Here is an 18,547-nt window from a genome sequence, read left to right on the forward strand (position 1 = left end):
AAACTGTCCTTGGACACATCACATGGGACAAGTGCTTCCTTCAGGGAAAAACAGAAACAAATCTAAGCTTATAATTCTGATATTTTACCAAAATCACCTTTTTATAAATGACTCATTCAAAATTTGGCCAAAAATAAAGTGCTTGCACTTTTCATTTTCAATCATCACAGCATAAGTTTTTGAAATCTAATAGCCTAACTCTTTTATGGTGGAGGGAGGGTCCTGCACTTTCCCCAACCAACCCCCATCTCTGAGCTAAACAAGTATTTCTTTATTTATTCAAGTATTTAAATTCTATTGGGCAGATTAATGAGTATTAATGCATCATTTGTACGATGATAATTTGTTTCATATTTAAAATATTAATGTGCAAATGAACTATATCTGTCAAATAAAAGTGGTGGAAAAAAACTACAATATTTCCTGCTGAGGTTCAGTGGAGTAGAGGTGCAAGTTTTTAAAAACTGTACTGGCAGCATAATTATAAAATAATTATAGACTTTTCTGTGTTTAATCATAATAAATCAATGAACTGAGAAATTATGAAAAGGCTATTATAGAGTGATTAATTAAATTTGCATTTAACTCATGCATAATAAAACTTCAATCATGCATTATAAAAAAAAAAAAGAAGAAGAAAAAACAAAGTCAAACTCGTGCAAACAAATAAGAACTTTGACTGCCGCTCTGTGGGTAACATTTCATTTGATTTCTATTGGTTGGACACTGCAAGCACAGCTTTGAATTAGAGTAAAGTTTAAATGTTAAAGCCACATAAATGTGATCCATCCGACTGACTTCAGACAAACCTGGACTGTCAGTGTTTTTCACTCCAGAAATCAACAAACACACTGTATTTTGATGAACCACATCATTCATTTAATATATAAAAATATGTGCATTTATCAATCAATCACCAATAATGACAATTTCATTATAAGAAACAAAGAAATAGAGAGAAACACAAACAGAGACATACAACTGGGAATAAGATTTTTACCCTACTTTCAGTTTTTCTCCTTTTCCACAAATGAAAGAAGTGTAACGTAGCACAGCAAAACCTGCACTGCTGGATGCTACATTTCAAAACACCACCACACTGCACGATTGTTCTCCAGCGCGTTTACAGTTAATAAACAAAACTCAGGGGCAGATAAAAATGACTAACAGCATCTTCGAGTACACAGCAGCTCATTTGGTTTGCAATGACATAATATGCGGTGAGACGACTACACTATCGTTTCATAAATAATACACTGTTCCTACGACCGATGACGCAAGTTTTTGTTTACCTTGATGTCTGTTAGTAAGGCTGACTGGTGACAAACCACCAGAGATGAAACACCATTCAACATGAATGACATCTGATTTAAAATATGGTGGTGCAAACATCCAAATGTTATTTTTAAAGAGAGAGAGAGAGAGATGTGTTCAGGAATGGAAAGAGTTTGTTTTTTTTCTCACATTTCTGTGATATTCTGTATTACAAAATCAATAATAATAATAATAATAAAGCACTTTGAGTGATAAAGATTTTACGACAGCAAGTCATGACACAAATCCATTTTAAATGGGACACAAAAGCTGTTCTTTCTCTTCACAATGACACATATTCGGGGCATTTTGTGCAAACAATGAGCTAAATTTAGTTTTCATGCTTTTCAATTAGCTCCATCCAAAGTGCCAAAATGACACAAAGTCTCCGATTCAAGTACCTCAACATTTTCAAGTACTGATCCTCTTAAACAGATCTTTAATAAATAACAACTCTTTTATGTTAACAAATGGTGTAACCTTTCCTCATTTTTACCTAAAATGCAGATACATCTATTCAACAAAGGATTAAATATATTATGCTCATTCTACAATATAAAAAAAGTCACTTGAAAGTTGTGTGTAATGTATGAAATATGATGTTTTTTTTTATGCTAATGGAGTAAGATTAACATCCAGCCAAGCTTCTTGGATTTCCTTAAATGCCTCAATAATTACTGATCTATCAGATTGTGGTTCTTCCCATGCAGCATTTTGCTCTTTTACTAGAATTGCAACTAGATCTAGTTTTATTTACATAGAAAATGGTGTTTGCACTAGGTGCTCATAAATAAATAAAGTAGCAAGTGTGGCGTAAGGTGCGTATGATGTGATAATGCAAAACGGTTTTGTTTGGCACATGTTGGCATGATGCCTTTGCTCCAACATGTTACAATCAATCAGCAGGCAAAATTCAACTTTAACCTTCCTAAATGCCATTTTTCATAATGTGTGTTCTTATTTTTTGTAACTGTTCGAGAATGATTATTGATATAAATTAAAGGCATACTATGCAAGACTGTCGCTTACGTTTTGTAAACACAATATTCAAACTCCTCGGCTTAACCACACTGAGAAAGCCGGCTGGTCAAAAATGAAAATGGTGTAAATGAGAGCAAAGCAGTGGATTCAAGAAATAATGTTATCTGTGGCACCCAGTAGTTGACCTGGTAGAGCGGGAGCCTCATGCACAAAGGTTATGTCCTTGCTGCAGTGGTTGCAGGTTTGATTCCAACCCATGGCCCTCTAAATCATCCGCAGCCACAAATACATTTTAGGAGCTGGACTGTTAATTAGCAGCACTATAAAAATATCTATAAAATGTGGTTATTTATAGCGCACTTGGGGCAGAGGTGGTGAAGCAGAACGTCAGGCGTTGAAAGTGAAACAGCTCCTCTCATCTGTTGATGTGATCTGATCAGCTGTGAACCGATCGGCCCGCAAAATATCAGATTTTAAGGTGAGAAAACGCAAAAAGACAAAACAAACAAAAAAAAAAACATCTCCGTCTCATCATCAGCTACCGCCACACGTATACTGTCATTCCGCGGGAAAGATATGAATCCTGACCTCACGCTGCTTTTGGCGATAAATGTCCCAAACAAAAAAGAAGAAAATAAGAAAATACAAGCAGAAAGCAGGTATTCTGTGGATACAGACTCCACCACACATTGCTGGTGTGTCATGAGTGATTATTAAGAGAGAGATTACTTTTTTAAGAGTATATATATTTTAAAAGAAAATCCTGCATAGTATGCTTTTAAGCTGCCAGTTATTTTGTGGATTCATCTTTTAATAATTTGGTCTCTAAAATGTAAAAAAAAAAAAAAAAAAAAAAAGTAGTGTAAAATGGCAATCAAAAGTTGCTGGACCACAGAGTAAAACCAAAAGATCTTATCACATCCTCTCATATAAGAAATGAATTGGGGGATTTTTTTTCTTGAAATATTATTTTATGGAACACTGACTAATGGCTCCAGATTTAAACTCTACCAGCAATGATCTTCTGTGTTTTCTCACTTACATAAGAGTGATATCTGGGTTTTTTTTTTTTTTTTGTTTTTTTGTCTGTTTTTCACCAGTGTTACGAAACCCTATGCTGCTCCTGTAGGGGCTGCGTTCCATGATATGAAAAAAAAAAAAACAAATCGGAGCACAAACTGCTTTAAGCATTACACTTGTAAAGTATTTCAAACATTATTTTAACTTAGTCAAAGTCAATGAATATAAAAAGTGATATTCTCACAGACAATAAACACTTCCTCGTAGTATAGTGCAAGAACTCTGGTGTAATCATAAACCCCACTGGATGGTTAAGGGTTAATAAGTGTCTCTCTGTATTTCTCCTCCTCCTCCTCCTCTGGTGTTACATGCCTCACGGCCGTTGCAGACTGGCTCTGCGCCTAACTTAATCTTTATGTAAGCAAGTCCGCCCTCTGCCTGCACTGAGGCGGGCATGCAGTGGCACCTCCATGTGGGAGCAAGGTCACTTAAGGCCAGCTAAGGTGATTCAGTTGTGGTTATGATGTCACTTGAGGACACTGAGCTGTCCTGTGTAGCTGGACTCTCACGCGGGGAGAGCAGAGAAATCTTTTCTCTCTTGCTACACAAATATAACGGCCTGCCTGACGTGCCAGTGCTGTATGTAAATACTTGTTCGGCCGCCTCAACGGACTCTTCTGGAGTTTTCTGTTTTTTGGGTGATCCAGGTAGACACGTGGAAACGGCGTCGTGTGGGGTCGTGGCCCGGCAGCTCTCGTGTTCATGGTGCTTCAGCTGCTTGGTTGGGACTTGACTGGAGTCATCGGGGTCTGACCAGCTCAGTTTTCTCTTCTGGAACGGGACAGTATAACCAAAAATAACAGCCATCACAAACCAAGGTCTTAAAGCAAAGGTTCAGTTCGTCACAACTCTGAATATTAAATCAAACCCGAGATTTAATAAACCAGTCTTTTAAACTGAATCAATCACAGACGCGAGTCTGGGGAGTTTAAGCTTGTACACTCAGAATCATCTACTGAATAATATTTTTAAAGAGGACCTGTAATGCTAATTTTTTAGGTTCATACTGTATTTTGGACATCTACTAAAACCTGCTTACAGGCTTTAATGGTCAAATGCCACAATCTCTGTGCTTCTGTTAGAGAGGAAACACAGAATGATAAAAAAAAAAGGACACACAAACACAAGATATAAAAAATGGGCAGTTTTCCTCATTTTATCTTCTTGCTCCCCTCTCCTGCCTGTTCTTTATTTATTTATTTTTTTTCCACATGGATGCTTGGTTGTTAAAAAATCCAATTTTAATTTAAAAAATAAGTTTAGTACTGTAATTTTTATATTTAAGGGTCGTGATGCCCATGGTTTAATGAAGGCACAGTCTTTAACAAAGGTAACATCCGGTATGAAGCTCACCTTAACTGGCATGTGGAGCTGATTCTGGTGCCAGTGTGGTTGGAGTCTGGGAGTGGAGGTCTGACTCGGTACATCTGTGGACTGGAATGCCACCCGAGGGAACCATATTTTGAGCATCATCTCTATCTGCAGCAGGTTATGGAGGTATCTCTCGCTGCAAAAAAAAAAAAAAAAAAAAAAAAAAAAGAGTTAAGGAACAAAAGTTAATGACAAAAACCCCATATCCACTCCTGTCATAATGTTAGGATTGTTGTTTTTGTTGGTCTCACCCCATTTCAGGTCTCTGTAAAATCCCAAGAATCCTCTGCAATCTGTCTATAGCGACACTCTGCTGGAAACTGGATAAACCTGCAGAAATAAAAACATACCATCCAAATGTCAAGATACAGAATTACTACAGCTCAAGGCAAGTGAGATTTAAGACTTTTTTGATGCCACTTGGAAATAAAATTTAAGAAAAATTTAACATTTTTTTTGGTCAAGTTAAAATGTTACACAATCTACTAAAACTTTCTAAAGTGGAGCACAAAATGCTTGTTAATTTGTAATTTAATCGGATGTGGTTAATGTATGAGTGTTGCTGGTTCCTTTGCGTAATGTTAACGTGAGCGGCATTTTGTAAATTATTTGAGTAGTTGATATGACCAATTGCTCTGAGATTTTACAATGAAAAAAATTATTCACGTTATCCTTCTTCCAGTGTATATGCATATTGTGCATATACACTGCATATGTGCATATTTAAGACTTTTGAAAGAATGATTTAAGACATTTTAATAACAATTAAGGCCGTATTTTGAGATTAAGGAATTCAATTCCTATTAAGACGTTTTATGAATCTGCGGTTACCCTGAAGGTAAACTGGCACTTCAATGACAGGATGCACTAAAACTTGAGAAAAAATGCAAGTCATAATTATTGCTCAACCACATACCTTTGTCAAAGCGCCCAGCCTTCAGTCCATGAAGAAGCTCAAGCAAAGGGCAGATAAACCTCTGCAAATCCGCACACTGAGAAAGTGACAGACTAGTTTGAGCACTGATCTATTTTGTTGACAAAAATATTGAAACAAACAAAAAAATAAATAAAAAAGAAATGACTTTAAGGGTGCTTACTTTCTGAGCGAAGGCGAGGTCCCCAGGTGTCGCTGAAGATGAGGCTAACGTGGCAGCTCCTGGAGAGGAGGCTGTGCCGAGACGCTTGGTTTCTTCAGGGCAGTGTTTCGGCTGGTCCATCTTAGACCTCGAGTGCAGCTGATCTGAATGAGCCGGGAAACTGAGGTAACGTCCGGGGAGTGTGATTCTTTCATCACCTGAGAGGGACTTTCTTAATCCGCTGTCTCCTTCTCCCTCCGAGAAGACGTCTGCTTCATCCTCAGTGTGCTCGCTCTCACTGAAGATAAAGCTCGAGGAGGACGTTAGTGAGTCGTAAGACGGCCATTTGGAAGAACTGCCCAGTGAATTCATCTGTGGAGACAGGGAGATAATAATGTCCAAACAGAATTTCAATGAGAACAACTTTAGGCACTGAGCAAAATCAGGTAGGGTTGCAGTATAAAGAGCCACATGAATAAGTCCTAAAACCTGAAAATGAGTTAGCATTTTAGTCTTAAAGTCTACTGGGATGCCTAAAATAAAATCTGTGGTTAACACAAGCCTAAGGCTGGGCAAATATATCAATACTGTATCGATATTGTGATATGAGACAAAATATCATCTTAGATTTTAGGTAATATTCGAAGTATTGTCTTCCTGGTTTTAAAGGCTGCATTACAATAAAGTGACATAACTCCCTGTTTTAGCTGTTTTATTATTTGCTTTTACCCACTTAAGCATTATATGCACATTTCTTATGATAATTTAAGGGGTCGACAGATTATCGGCCTGGCAGATTACTGGGGCCAATATTTGGCATTTTGTTGATTATCTGTATTTGCATTTTATTTTATTGATCATCGATAAAATTAATTAATTAAAAAGCATGGGAGGAACTTCTACTTTTTAAAACCTCAAGAAGCCATTTTTATTCATTCATTTTTTAATTTACATTTTAACTTGACTTTTTAAAAAAAAAAAGTTGCTGGGAACTTGCTGCATATGATGTTGAACATTTAAGTTTTGAGTTATATTCCAAATTTTAAATACTGACAGAAATCTTTTCATTTTTATTGTAAATGCATATTGGCTCCAAATATCGGTTATCGGTGTCACTACTAATAGTATGTATCGGCACTGAAAAACGAATATCGGTCGACCCCTAGCGCGAACAGTCAACCCTACAACATCGTTGCTAGGCTATGTAAATATGAAGTATCAACATATATGGTCAAAAATATAATTTTTTATTTTCTCCATATCATCAAGCCCTACTGAAGATATTTTCACGTTTTGTTGTAATGGTAGGCATGGGATGAGCTGCAGCTTAAAAACTGTCCTATGTTTGACTTTTTACACACAGAACAAAGCGAGATTTAGTCTGAATCTTTTTTTTGTTCTGTTTGTGAGTCTTCTTTTGCTACACGTTTTGTTCTAAGACATAAAATACATCAGTAAATGCCCCCTCTCATGAGTTTTGAAGGCTTGACCTGTCTTAAAATAAGGCTAAATGAGACGACTGAACGTCATCAACTTCAACACGACTTTACAGCCTCGTTGTGGTGGCACCGGTTAAGTCCTGTGACCATGGTGTGCATTTTATAGCCTAACCTTTGGTTTTTATTCTGCCGACTGCATCGCTAAACAAAACGTGTAAGTGTCATAAACGTTTGTTTGCCACAGAGTTTATTTTCTGCAAGAATTCAAAATCCAACAGAAAAATCGGATTGGCTTTTTGTCTTTTGGCTTCTTGGACTGACCCCTGCACCACTCTACCACATTATATGTGTAATATATACTCAAGACAATCTGTTGATATCTTCCAATTGCACCAATCAATGCATTTCTGTGAAATTCCCATCCCATTGGTGACTATTCTGTTAAGCATTTAGTACACTATGTTACTCACTAAATGAAAAATCACCGTACTTTTAGCTTTAATATAGTATTGCTGCTTTTTAAAAGATATTGATACATATTACTAATAATATTACTCAGTAACAGGTGTGCAAAATTTTAAAATGTGCAGTTAAGGCTTCCAATACAAGAATCCCAAGAATCCCAATATTGACATTATATCAACCATTATTACACAGTAAAGGGTGTGTATAAACTTGGAGTTATTCATACTGTTGTTTCAATATCCAGCAAATGTGCCCAAACACAATCCTTTTGTCTTTAACACGCAGTACAAATTAGAAATGGCACTGGCTGCCAAGAGCTGTGAGTAATGTCTTCACCAAGTCTCAGCAAGCACAGTAGAACCGAGATGAGGACAAGGCAAACGATCAAGTTTGATGGATTATCACATTGGAAAAGAGCACATCAACTCATGCAGGGAGACACGTGCGTGTGCGTGTGTGAACTGACATATTTATCTTTGTGAGCACAAATTTGAGTTTTAAACCTTAAGAGTGAGGACATTTTAGGAAAGTAAGGCTTTTGCTCCTCACCTTCAGACAGACAATCAAAGGCCTGTTTGAGGATTCAGACTTGGTTTTAAGGTTCAGGTTAGAGTTTCTGACTGAGTTGTGACGGTTAGAGTTAGGGTAAGGGGCTAGGGAGGGAATGCATTATTTTAATGTGTGTCTATTCTCCTCAGAATAGAAGCACAAAATGAAGCTCTGGACTCCAGTAGAAAGCTCCTGGTCATCTGAGGACAGATGTTTGATGTTACAACCTGTTCTGTGATTACCTCGTATAACCTCAGTTACAATAACAAAGCCTCATATAACCTCAACAAAAATAACAAACCCTCATCCAACCTCAACATAAATGACAAACACTTTAACCCTTTTATGTGGTTTGACCCACTGCATGTCAACTATTATCCTGGTTTATTGTACATATTCTCTATATGTGAACTTTTGCACAGACCCTGATCAATATTTTGCACATTCGGCAAAAACTTGCACACACAATAAAACAGTTTTATTGTACATCTTTGCTATCATAGCCTATATTTTTTTATATTTTTATTGTAATTTTTCTATTTTATTTATGTTCTTGACTTTTGCAGAACTTGACTTTATGATTTCCTCTTAATATGTTTATTGTATCAGAATCAGATTTATTAACAAGTAGGTTTTCACTTCGGGACTGTACCTTAATTAACATATATATATATTTATATATATTACTCTTTCCTACTCTGATAAAGTACAGTCCCTTATTAAAAACCTACTTGGTTATAAACCCTGTTTTGATTCTGATACAATAAACATATTAAAGACTTAATGAAAATAGTATTTAAGTATTTTTAAAAATACGATTTAATACAATAGTAGAATGATAGTGTAATTATGTAGTATATGGAAAAATATTAATGTATTAATATGTAAAACATACATAATAAAAACATAATATTAAATCACAAAAATAAAAATACAATTTCACTGTTTTAAAATGTGAGCTGTAAAGTTTATTTTTAATTTTGTAACGCACAATTGATCAGAGTATGTGCAAAAGCTCACATATGGAGAATACGTGTTTCCTTTATGTTACGTACGTTACATAAAACTGAATGTATTAGGCCTACGTCATTGATGCCGAAAGTCAACTAAGCTAGACAATCTGTTAAAAGTTACGACCAAAAAATGGCTAATTAACGTTATTCTAGTTAACGACTAAACAATTTATAAGTCGGATTAACAGCAAATTTCTCTAAAAAGAGTAAAAATATGAGAGAAGAGAGTACTTACCTTCTAGTCGGAGCAGAACTAGATTCACAAAACCGTTAAAATAAAACGCAGGCGCTTGAGAAGGCACGTTACGCTGGTTGTGCGAGTTGAATAATCTAAAGTCTTGTAGAAAGTACCCTCCACAAAGCTAACTGCTATCTTTAGGAGAAAATACCCGCACATACAGCCTGTATTACGGGCAGTACTTGTGTTCAGTCCCGCCCTTGTACTTCTACCTCGGCCCGTGTTTCGTTTACTCTGTCAGATTTCCAACCTGTTCGAAATGTACCCACGCAACTGACGCTACACGTGCAGGGTCGGTACAGAGACGCGATTGGCTGAAGCGGCGTTCCATCTGTCTCTCATTGGCTGGGAGGTTTAGCCAATCAGCAGCATCCACAGCGCCGATTGGCTGGTGGGTGCGTAGTTCCCACCGCACCTCCAGCCGCCGCACGTGTGAGTGGTGTGGCTGCTGGAGGAAGACAGGGACAGCACGCGGCAACTGGCATGTGCTTAAAATTTTGGTATGCATATTGGGTCACGAGCGTTGATGGATATACCACTTTTCGAGGGGAAATATAAGTGTAGTTAGAGGTCAGACTGGTGGTGTTTTAATGTGTTTTTGTTAGAATTTGTAGCAAAAACAAACAAAATGCATGATATATAAAGGAATGTATGGTTTGTGCATTGTCATGTTTTGCCACATTCACACATGGCGTAGGTGCTCTATGTTAAGAAGCTCTGGGTGTCCGAAGATTAAAATAAAATGAGGACCTAGTGCATGTTCCCCAGTCCCGCAGTAAACAGTCTGGATCTGACCAAGAGTTACACAACATTGTTTTGCCTCCTCCCTGGTGTTGTGGCGTGTGCATGGGACATAGACCTGCTGCATTAAGCTGAGTACATGTATTGTTTCTGTATTTTTGTAAATCCATGCATAGATGTTCTAAGGCTGACTGCAGATTTGTGTTGTATCCAAATAAGGATAACTGAGGAGCATCCATTATTCTTTTTTATTTTTATTTTAAATTTATATTCATCTAATTGGATGGTGTAGGCATGCACCCCCTGCGGTTCAGTATTTTGTGTCTCCATGTGGTTGTTCTGTGTCAATTTGAGGCAATTTAGTGTCTTTTTGGGTCGTTTTGTGTCTTTTTTTGGTGGTTTTGTGTCTCTTTGTCATTTTGTGTCTCCTCGTGGTCATATTGTGTCTCTGAATATGGCTGTTTTGTGTCTCTTTGTGGCCATTTTATCTCTTTGTAGTCATTTTTTAATCTCATTTTGGCTGTCTTTAGTGTCTTTTGGGGGGGGTTTGCCTCATTTAGTGTCTTATTGTTGTTTTATGTCTCTTTGAGGTCTTTTTGTGTCTGTGGTTATTTTTGTGTATCTTCCTACTCGACATGTGTTCATTTGAGTAACATTTGCAGGTGAAGGTCTGACACCTGACACTTTGGGCTCCTTGGCCTGTGCCCAGTAGGCCTGATAAGTAATTTATCCCCAACTATAGCTTATGCATAAAAGATTGAACAAAACAAAGTAGAAAACAGTAATTGTCTTAAATATAGCATGTTTATTTGTCCAATTTAACAACACAGATACAATACAGATGCCCCACTTCATTGCCATGAACCCTTTCAACCCTCTACTCCTTGTTCTCTATATGTCATAATCGTAAAACATTATATCATTTTGATGAAGTGAACATGTTGGGATTAAATGTGATGCAGAAAAGTAAGTTATAGTGTGCACCTTCTGCAAATTCAGCCCAATTGGACTTTTTTTTGTGTACTGGACAAGCTTAAGGGTTTTCAGTGTCTAAATGAATGCAGGTAAGACAGACAAGATTATGGGATGTAGCATCATAGGCCTATTATAGTCAGAGACAGAAAGCTCGGGACACAAAGACTTACATAATTACATAATAAGATTGCTATATGCTGAAGAGTGAATCACTTTTATTGTCCTGTGCAAAAATAGGTCGCTCTTACCTGCAGGAGCTTGTGACGGCTTGCAGAGCTGACACAGCTGCTTATAACCAAAAGGCAAATGTTTATGATGGTAATAATGATAATAATGATTACTATTATTAGGGACATGTAACAGGTGCTGGATGCATGGCAGAATATAGGAAAAGGGAGTGCCAATGAGCCAGGCAGCCAAACATCTGTGGAGACTGCTATAAAACAGAATTATAGTGCAATAGTGATGAATTGTTGTTGTTGTCATTATCAAAAAAATGACTCAATTAAAACAGAACAGAGCTCTCAAGTGCATGTTGAGTTTCCAAGCAGTCTCTGGGTGTCCTTTCAGCAGATCAGTGATGTTTTGCCGTTGTAGATCGTGTCATTGTTGTCTGGAGCTCGTTGGTTTGAAAACAGTTTGATCCTGGAGTATGCACATTTAGTTCCACCTGTTTTGATTGCAAAATAGATACCGTCACCATGAAAACAGATTTGGTCAACACTATCAGGTGATAGAGGAGCCATGCAAACATTGGCCAACAGGCTCGCTTTGTACTAAAAAAAGTGAACACTAACACACGTGCCTCTACTGTTTTACTGCCTTTACAGTTTACTTGTACAGTAAAAAGTACAAGCAAGTTGGGTTTATGATGTTGTTGCAGATGACATCTAAGAAAACAAACCTGACTCTAATTGTTATTAAGCCTTTGAAACCTGGATCAACACATCCATTTTCTTTCCTTTTTTGTGCTGTATTCAGGCACCTTTCACATGTAGTTAAACTTTTGAACCCTACTGAAGCGATTTTTTTCCAGAAACATGGGGAAAAAGACAATGAGCAAGAAATGAGTAGATTTAGATAAATGTTTTTGTTTTTTTTTTACTTTATTTCCAATTATCATAGTTAAATATTTTTGAATTATTTTACAGAATGATTATATTTTTAGCATCAGGTTTCAGGTCCTTTTTTTTAAATATATATTTTTCGTTGTTTTGTTACTAAATTTCAGGTTATTTTGCTGTACTTTACTAATTTCCTTCTAATTTCTGGGTAATGTTTTTTTCAGGGCTCATTGCCTTCTTCCCATGTTTTTGAAGGAAAGTCAGTTGGCTCAGATTTCAAAGGGTTAAGCCTTGGAGCACAGAGCTTATAGTGTGTATCCCTCTATTGTTTTATAGTGGTGGAGACACTTTAGTTTAGGGCTTTATTAAACATAATGTTTTTTGCTTTTTTTTTTTTACATTTTTTGAATGAAGCCTTGAATGTATGTCATCATGTTTTTTGATGCGATAACCCTAAAATTATACTCACATTTTTTTTTAAAAATGCAACACTTTTGTGTGTACTCTGCAGACAATATTGCACCGTTGCATGAGTTAAAGCTGTTGGATATGTAAAGGGAGCTTGTTTGGGGACACAGAACTGCTGTCAAACCAGGTGTGAGCAGGTCTTTGACATGACATTGCCCAATAAATGGATAATTAAAGCAGTGACATCTGGTTGATATTTGTCAGAGACAAAGGAAGCTGCAGTGTGTTTGAGTGTCCATGTTGGTAAGAGGCCAAGAAAAACATTTGCATCATATTACTGCCCGCTGACACTGACTGCACAACCACAGACAGAACCAGAGAACCAAATGACAGAAATTATAGTACAATTAACAAAAAAACATTTTCATATACGCAGCCATTCAGAGACAATGTTCATTGCCACCACAGTTCAACAGAGGTGAAAGAAAATTCAGCTGTGGAGCTCAAACCATGGAGAAAATAAAATCAACAGCAACATTCGTGTCACTGACTAATTCACAGAACACAACCAGTTTCCATGTTTTCACTATTTCTTCGTCCAAAAGTAACTCCGAGAAATCCTGATTATCCACAATAACAGAGCGTTTTTCTGGAAAGATGCATTACTGTTGAAGTTTTTAACCCTTAGGGATGACAGAAAAATAATTTTTTCAAAAGTAGACGAACTGACCCTTTAAAAGGAGGAACCAGCATCATCAGTCATTTTCTTTCAGTGCTAAAATATAGGTCAACTATTGAACTGCTCCCTTCACTCCTTACAGTGCCACCCATTGACTGAAGCCACAGGACAGGATATCAACATGACCTAGTAACCTCTAAGACAAGTGATCCTGCTGCAAATGTTTAACTCTCCCTGTGTGAGGGGAGCGAGGGCGAGTGCAAACATTAAAGCCCCCTGTGGTGAAAGCTCGGGGCCCTGACAGACGAGCGCGGGCGATGCGTCTTGCTGATGGGAGTTTGCGGGGAGGTGGCCGACATCATCAGTTGACATTAACGCCACACTGTGCAGTAGTGACCTTGAATTAATTAACGGTGAGATGCTGCTGAGCTGAGACCCCATTCCCACAAAACCATCCCCCGCATTGTTCGGGTTTCCTCCAGCAAAAGAGGTCAAATCAAACTACTTCCGAAGCTTTTATCTCTTTATGCCGTATGCTGACTTTGACAGGGTTGCTCCACATTTCATTGAAAATCTCAAAACTTTTCCATGATTTTTCTAAGTAAGCTTTTTTTTTCTTGCCCCACTTGGGTGGTGTTTTTCAGACATGCTAGATTTAAATTCTATTAAAACATCATTTCACATGAGGGTAGAGACAAAACGCGGGCTGGAAATTAAGAAACGTATGCGACACGCATCAACACATATCAGACTTACATTATGTTGTCAGCGACAGAGAATAAATTGGCCATTATTTTAAATTATGAGGAATGTTATTCATGGAAGATAACACCAACAATCTCACTGCACACAAAACAATGACTTCTCCAAAATTTTAAATAATTTTTACTAACTTTTCCTGGTTTTCCATGACTGTGGGAACCCTGTTTTATATGCAGATACTCATTTGTCTTTACTGTTTTAAAGAGCAGAGTCTAAGATTTAGGGGGATTTAGTGGCATCTAGTGGTGAGAACTGCAGATTACAACCAAACTAAAACTTGTCCCGGTTATAATTCCTTCAGTGTTCATTGATCAGGAGTTTTTTTTTACAGAGAGCTGAATTATCCGCAGAGGTCCTTTTCTCTCGGAAACAAACAGATCCGGTGATTTAAACCGGTAAAAATACTGAATAAAAAGTGGTTTCACAGTACAAATCAGTGTTTCTGTGTTGCTGTTTTGCATTTCAGAAAGCCACTAGCCCGGCACCTGATAATCTGTGCTCGTCTCTTTTCCGTCATAATTTAAGATCCAGATGTTCATAAGGTTTTTCAACAGGAACCGGTGATCTAAATACCGAATAAAGGATGTTCAAAAATCTGTGTTTTTTTTTCCAACACAGCGGCTTTTAACCACAGTGGCTGACATGAAAATGTAATAGGTTTTATCTAGAGCCGGTGTTTGGTTTGTCCATTCTGGGCTACTGTAGAATCATGGCGGCACGACATGATTATCTCCCGTAAAAAGATCCTGCTCCTAATGTAGATATAAACAGCTCATTCTAGAGTAACAAAAACACAACAATTCTTCTTTTCAGGTGATTATACACTAAAGAAAAGACACTTACTGTACTGGATTCCATGTCTGCCAGTAAATCCTGAATAAATCCTACACACTGAACCCTTAAATAGAAAATAATTGTGATAAATATATGTTCACTAAAGATTTTCAGAAAATGTCACGAATTTATTCGTTTTTTTCATTGGCAAGACTGTGTGATTTAAAACACAAAATATCGTCAAACAAGTATTCGTTAACCTGCCCGTTACAACCCAGAATGAGAACAAGCACGCACTTTTCATGCCAAATTTTGAGGAGAAAATTAAAAAAAAGAGTCCAGAGTTGACTTGAAAATGAATGCACGCCAACAAACATCTTCCTTTTACTGTTTAACGATGAAAGTCGCTTTTCTCAGTCAGTCCATTTAGATGCAACAGTGATATTGTGTTGGTCTTGATTGCTTCTTCCACTCTGCCCCGTCTCAACAAGTCCACTGACAACGTCCCGTTTCATCACAATCATTCCACTAGCAGCCGAGCCAGGGATCCTCTCTGTTTGTTTTGGAGATGAAGGCAATCTTTCTGGACATTTCCGAGTTGTAGATCCGCTTGCACTTCTCAAAGTTCTTCCGCTGCCGCTCTCGGCAGGGCTTCTCGAAGTAACGCTTGCGCTTCACTGTATCAATAATCCCATCCTGAGTCAGGAACCTGGAGTATGCAGAGAAGAGAAAAGATGACACTCGAGGTTGCATTTAAGACACTCAGTTCAACGGGAGAATGGAAATAGAAATACAAGTGACACTAGTGGACCCCTTACAACTGAAAATAAAAAACAAGAGAATAGTGCAGCAGAAAACACTTATGACATAAGGTGTTAATATGGCACATGGATTTCTTAATGATTAACCTCGAAGACAACTAAACACACAAATGCATTGCCATACAGTTGAAATGAAGATTCAGACCCCTGAAATATTGATTCAAGAATATTTCTTTAGTTTAAACACATTATAATCAAAGCCAGGAACGCACTGCAACTGCTTACATTTCCCAATACTTTGCAATCCCTGTAAATTATTTTTTATTTTACATATACATTATATTATATTATATTATAAATTTTAAAAATTACCTGGGTATGGATCTTGAATGAATTACACACTACAGCAGACAATCAGTGGATACAGTGTGTGTGTAAGAAATTAATAAATAATAATAATAAATAATAATAATAATAACAGCAATACAGTAGGGCAAGCAATGACCTGTTTTGCAATGTTAAGAATTAGTTTTGTGAATTCCTGAACCTGCATCAAAAAATACTTTGAAGAAATTTAATAACATCTTTTGAGATGTTTTCTGAATTACTGACAAGCAAAAAATATGTATATATAATAATCTTCTCAGCTGAGGAAATATTTATCATGATGTCACAAATGTCACTGTCATCTCAAAGTGACTTAAAGTTTGAAACAATTTAACAATAAAATGACTCCATTACAATGTTGGTCACATTTATGGATCTCCAAAGTGTCCAATATAAAATAAATAAAGAATTCTGAATAATTTTAAGACGCTCCTCTTATTTTCAGAGTTTTTATGCCATAATAAAATAAGAACAGATATTTAACTTTTTAAATAAAATGTCTATAATATATTTTGAAATAAATTGTCTATAATGATGCAAAGTGATTTCCAATAAAGTCACGACAATGAGTTGAGCTTTCATAATTTCTTCAAATACTCATTTCATAATGCCTGTTTTTGATTATTTTTTTATTTATCAATGGACTTTTGCGTTTCCATACGCAGACTGGAAGGCAAACCTAGGTTTCAGTTGAAACTTGTTAATCTTAGTCGAAGGTGGTTAAAATCCTGCACCTGTTGTAATGAATCTGCAGTTTATGTGAACATTATCTGGCTTCATGTGAGCTCTATTAGAAATAAAACCGAATAAAACACATCAGCTGCTAACACTAAATGCTTAACATCGTTAGAAACATTGATTATGTTACCGGTGACTTCAAACCCCTTTATTGTGGTGTTAAAATTATTTTATCTACGTCTAAATATATCAAACGAAATACCTAAAATCATTAAAACATTAAAGTTAATGGTTAGCCTCTAGCTAACAGTGACCCCACTGCGCAGCCGCAGCTCTGTGACATTGAGCGGAAGGCTAACGCGAACTAAGCTAACGTTAGCTTATCGTTCCCTCGAGAACAGCGACTTTTATGATGAATTTAATCTTAAAAACAAGAGTTTCACCTGGTTAAAGTCTTGTACGCCGTGTCAACGTCGCCGTTTTGGACCATCACTGTCCGCGCAATGAAGCGAAGGTGCCTCGACATGATGAGACCGGTGTCAATTCAAATGCCAACCGGATGGAAACATACATCTGCAAAAGGTTCCGGGATCAGGAAAACTCATAAATCAACGCTAGGTGACGCTTTAATCATTCTGGTGAAAAACTTAAATTGCTTGTATGAGTCTACCTTGTTATTTTATGGAATAATTTTTATGGAATAATTTTTCATATTTGTTATAACATTTATCTTATTTTTTTCAATACTACCAGGATGTAGTTTTTGTTTTTTATGAAGTCTACAAATCACATTAAAAAATAGCCGTATTTTAGAAATGGTGAAATGTAACTAAGTATATTTACCCAAGGACTGCACTTAACAACAATTTCGAGGTACTTTACTAAAGTATTTTATTTTATTTTATTTTATTTTATTTTATTTTATTTTATTATTTCATTTTTTCAGCTTTATTCTTCTACTCCATGACATTTCAGATGCCAAAATTGTACTTTTTACTTCATTACATTTATTTTACAACATTAGTTGTAACTTACTTTACAGCTTACTTTGTGGTTTCAGATTATTGATAGCCAACCAATATAATCAACAACTAAATTACGATGTCTTTTGTGGATAAAGACAAAAGTTTATTTAAGTTTGGGGAAAATAGCTACAGAGTAGAATGTATAGTAAGTACCAGCTGTAAAATTAGAGTGATTTTCACATAAATTCATTAATAATTGAAACTGAACAATATAGTAGCCTATAACATTCCAAAATGGGCCATTCTTCATAATGAGTTATTTCACTTTTTGTCCTTTGAGTATAATTCGATGCTAATATTTTGGACTTTAACCTATGTAAGATTTTGAATGCAGGGCTTTTACTTGTAACAAAGGATTTCTACAGTGTTTAAACTACTAGAAGGCTACTTTTAAGTTTACTTTTAAAATAAAAATATCTAAATACTCCTTCCACCAATGCATTTTAGTCATCCCTGCAAAATTGAATATAGGCCTGAATAAAGAAGGCATATAGCTATTTATGACAGCAAACGCTTAAATTGATTCTCCTAAATGAATGTGTGAACATGTGAATAAACAGAAAAACAAACAAACCACTAAAACCCAACAGCAGATGTTATAGTTATTATAAAGGGAGGGAGATTGCTTTCAGGGGAAACACTGATTAATGAAACTACATCCGTTGCCATAGCAACAGGTACAGCAGTGTCCAGTGTTATCCTTTCATCAGGGTCATTCTCCTCTTCTTCTTGTTCTCATCTGTGAGCTGCTGTTGTCCTCAGTCCGA

At 36.5% G+C, this 18,547-nt stretch overlaps 2 protein-coding genes across 2 annotated transcripts; both read right to left on the reverse strand.

Annotated features, from left to right (window-relative positions):
• Positions 1-856: 856 nt before the first annotated feature.
• ciarta (circadian associated repressor of transcription a) lies at positions 857-9,749 on the reverse strand. Its single transcript, XM_042507229.1, has 6 exons — positions 9,524-9,749; positions 5,844-6,194; positions 5,663-5,738; positions 4,998-5,076; positions 4,729-4,882; positions 857-4,146 (listed from the first exon to the last, which is right to left on the reverse strand). The coding sequence occupies exons 2-6, from the start codon at positions 6,192-6,194 to the stop codon at positions 3,814-3,816; spliced, it is 993 nt and encodes a 330-aa protein (XP_042363163.1). The 5' UTR covers positions 9,524-9,749; the 3' UTR covers positions 857-3,813.
• Positions 9,750-12,996: 3,247 nt separating this feature from the next.
• On the reverse strand, positions 12,997-17,302 carry mrps21 (mitochondrial ribosomal protein S21). The gene is made up of 2 exons (XM_042506525.1): positions 17,199-17,302; positions 12,997-15,638 (listed from the first exon to the last, which is right to left on the reverse strand). The coding sequence occupies exons 1-2, from the start codon at positions 17,279-17,281 to the stop codon at positions 15,458-15,460; spliced, it is 264 nt and encodes an 87-aa protein (XP_042362459.1). The 5' UTR covers positions 17,282-17,302; the 3' UTR covers positions 12,997-15,457.
• Positions 17,303-18,547: the final 1,245 nt, after the last annotated feature.

The sequence above is a fragment of the Plectropomus leopardus genome, chromosome 18 (genome assembly GCF_008729295.1).
Source record: "Plectropomus leopardus isolate mb chromosome 18, YSFRI_Pleo_2.0, whole genome shotgun sequence".
In the NCBI taxonomy this organism is placed as follows: domain Eukaryota; kingdom Metazoa; phylum Chordata; class Actinopteri; order Perciformes; family Serranidae; genus Plectropomus; species Plectropomus leopardus.

Excerpts from the sequence above, each read along its gene's own strand:
- ciarta (XM_042507229.1), bottom strand. The coding sequence starts at position 6,194 with ATGAATTCACTGGGCAGTTCTTCCAAATGGCCGTCTTACGACTCACTA. Across the intron at positions 5,739-5,843 it reads ACCTCGCCTTCGCTCAGAAA|TGTGCGGATTTGCAGAGGTT; the intron begins GTAAGCACCCTT and ends TCACTTTCTCAG. Across the intron at positions 5,077-5,662 it reads GGCTGGGCGCTTTGACAAAG|GTTTATCCAGTTTCCAGCAG; the intron begins GTATGTGGTTGA and ends TTATTTCTGCAG.
- mrps21 (XM_042506525.1), bottom strand. The coding sequence starts at position 17,281 with ATGTCGAGGCACCTTCGCTTCATTGCGCGGACAGTGATGGTCCAAAAC. Across the intron at positions 15,639-17,198 it reads GCGTACAAGACTTTAACCAG|GTTCCTGACTCAGGATGGGA; the intron begins GTGAAACTCTTG and ends TGCATACTCCAG.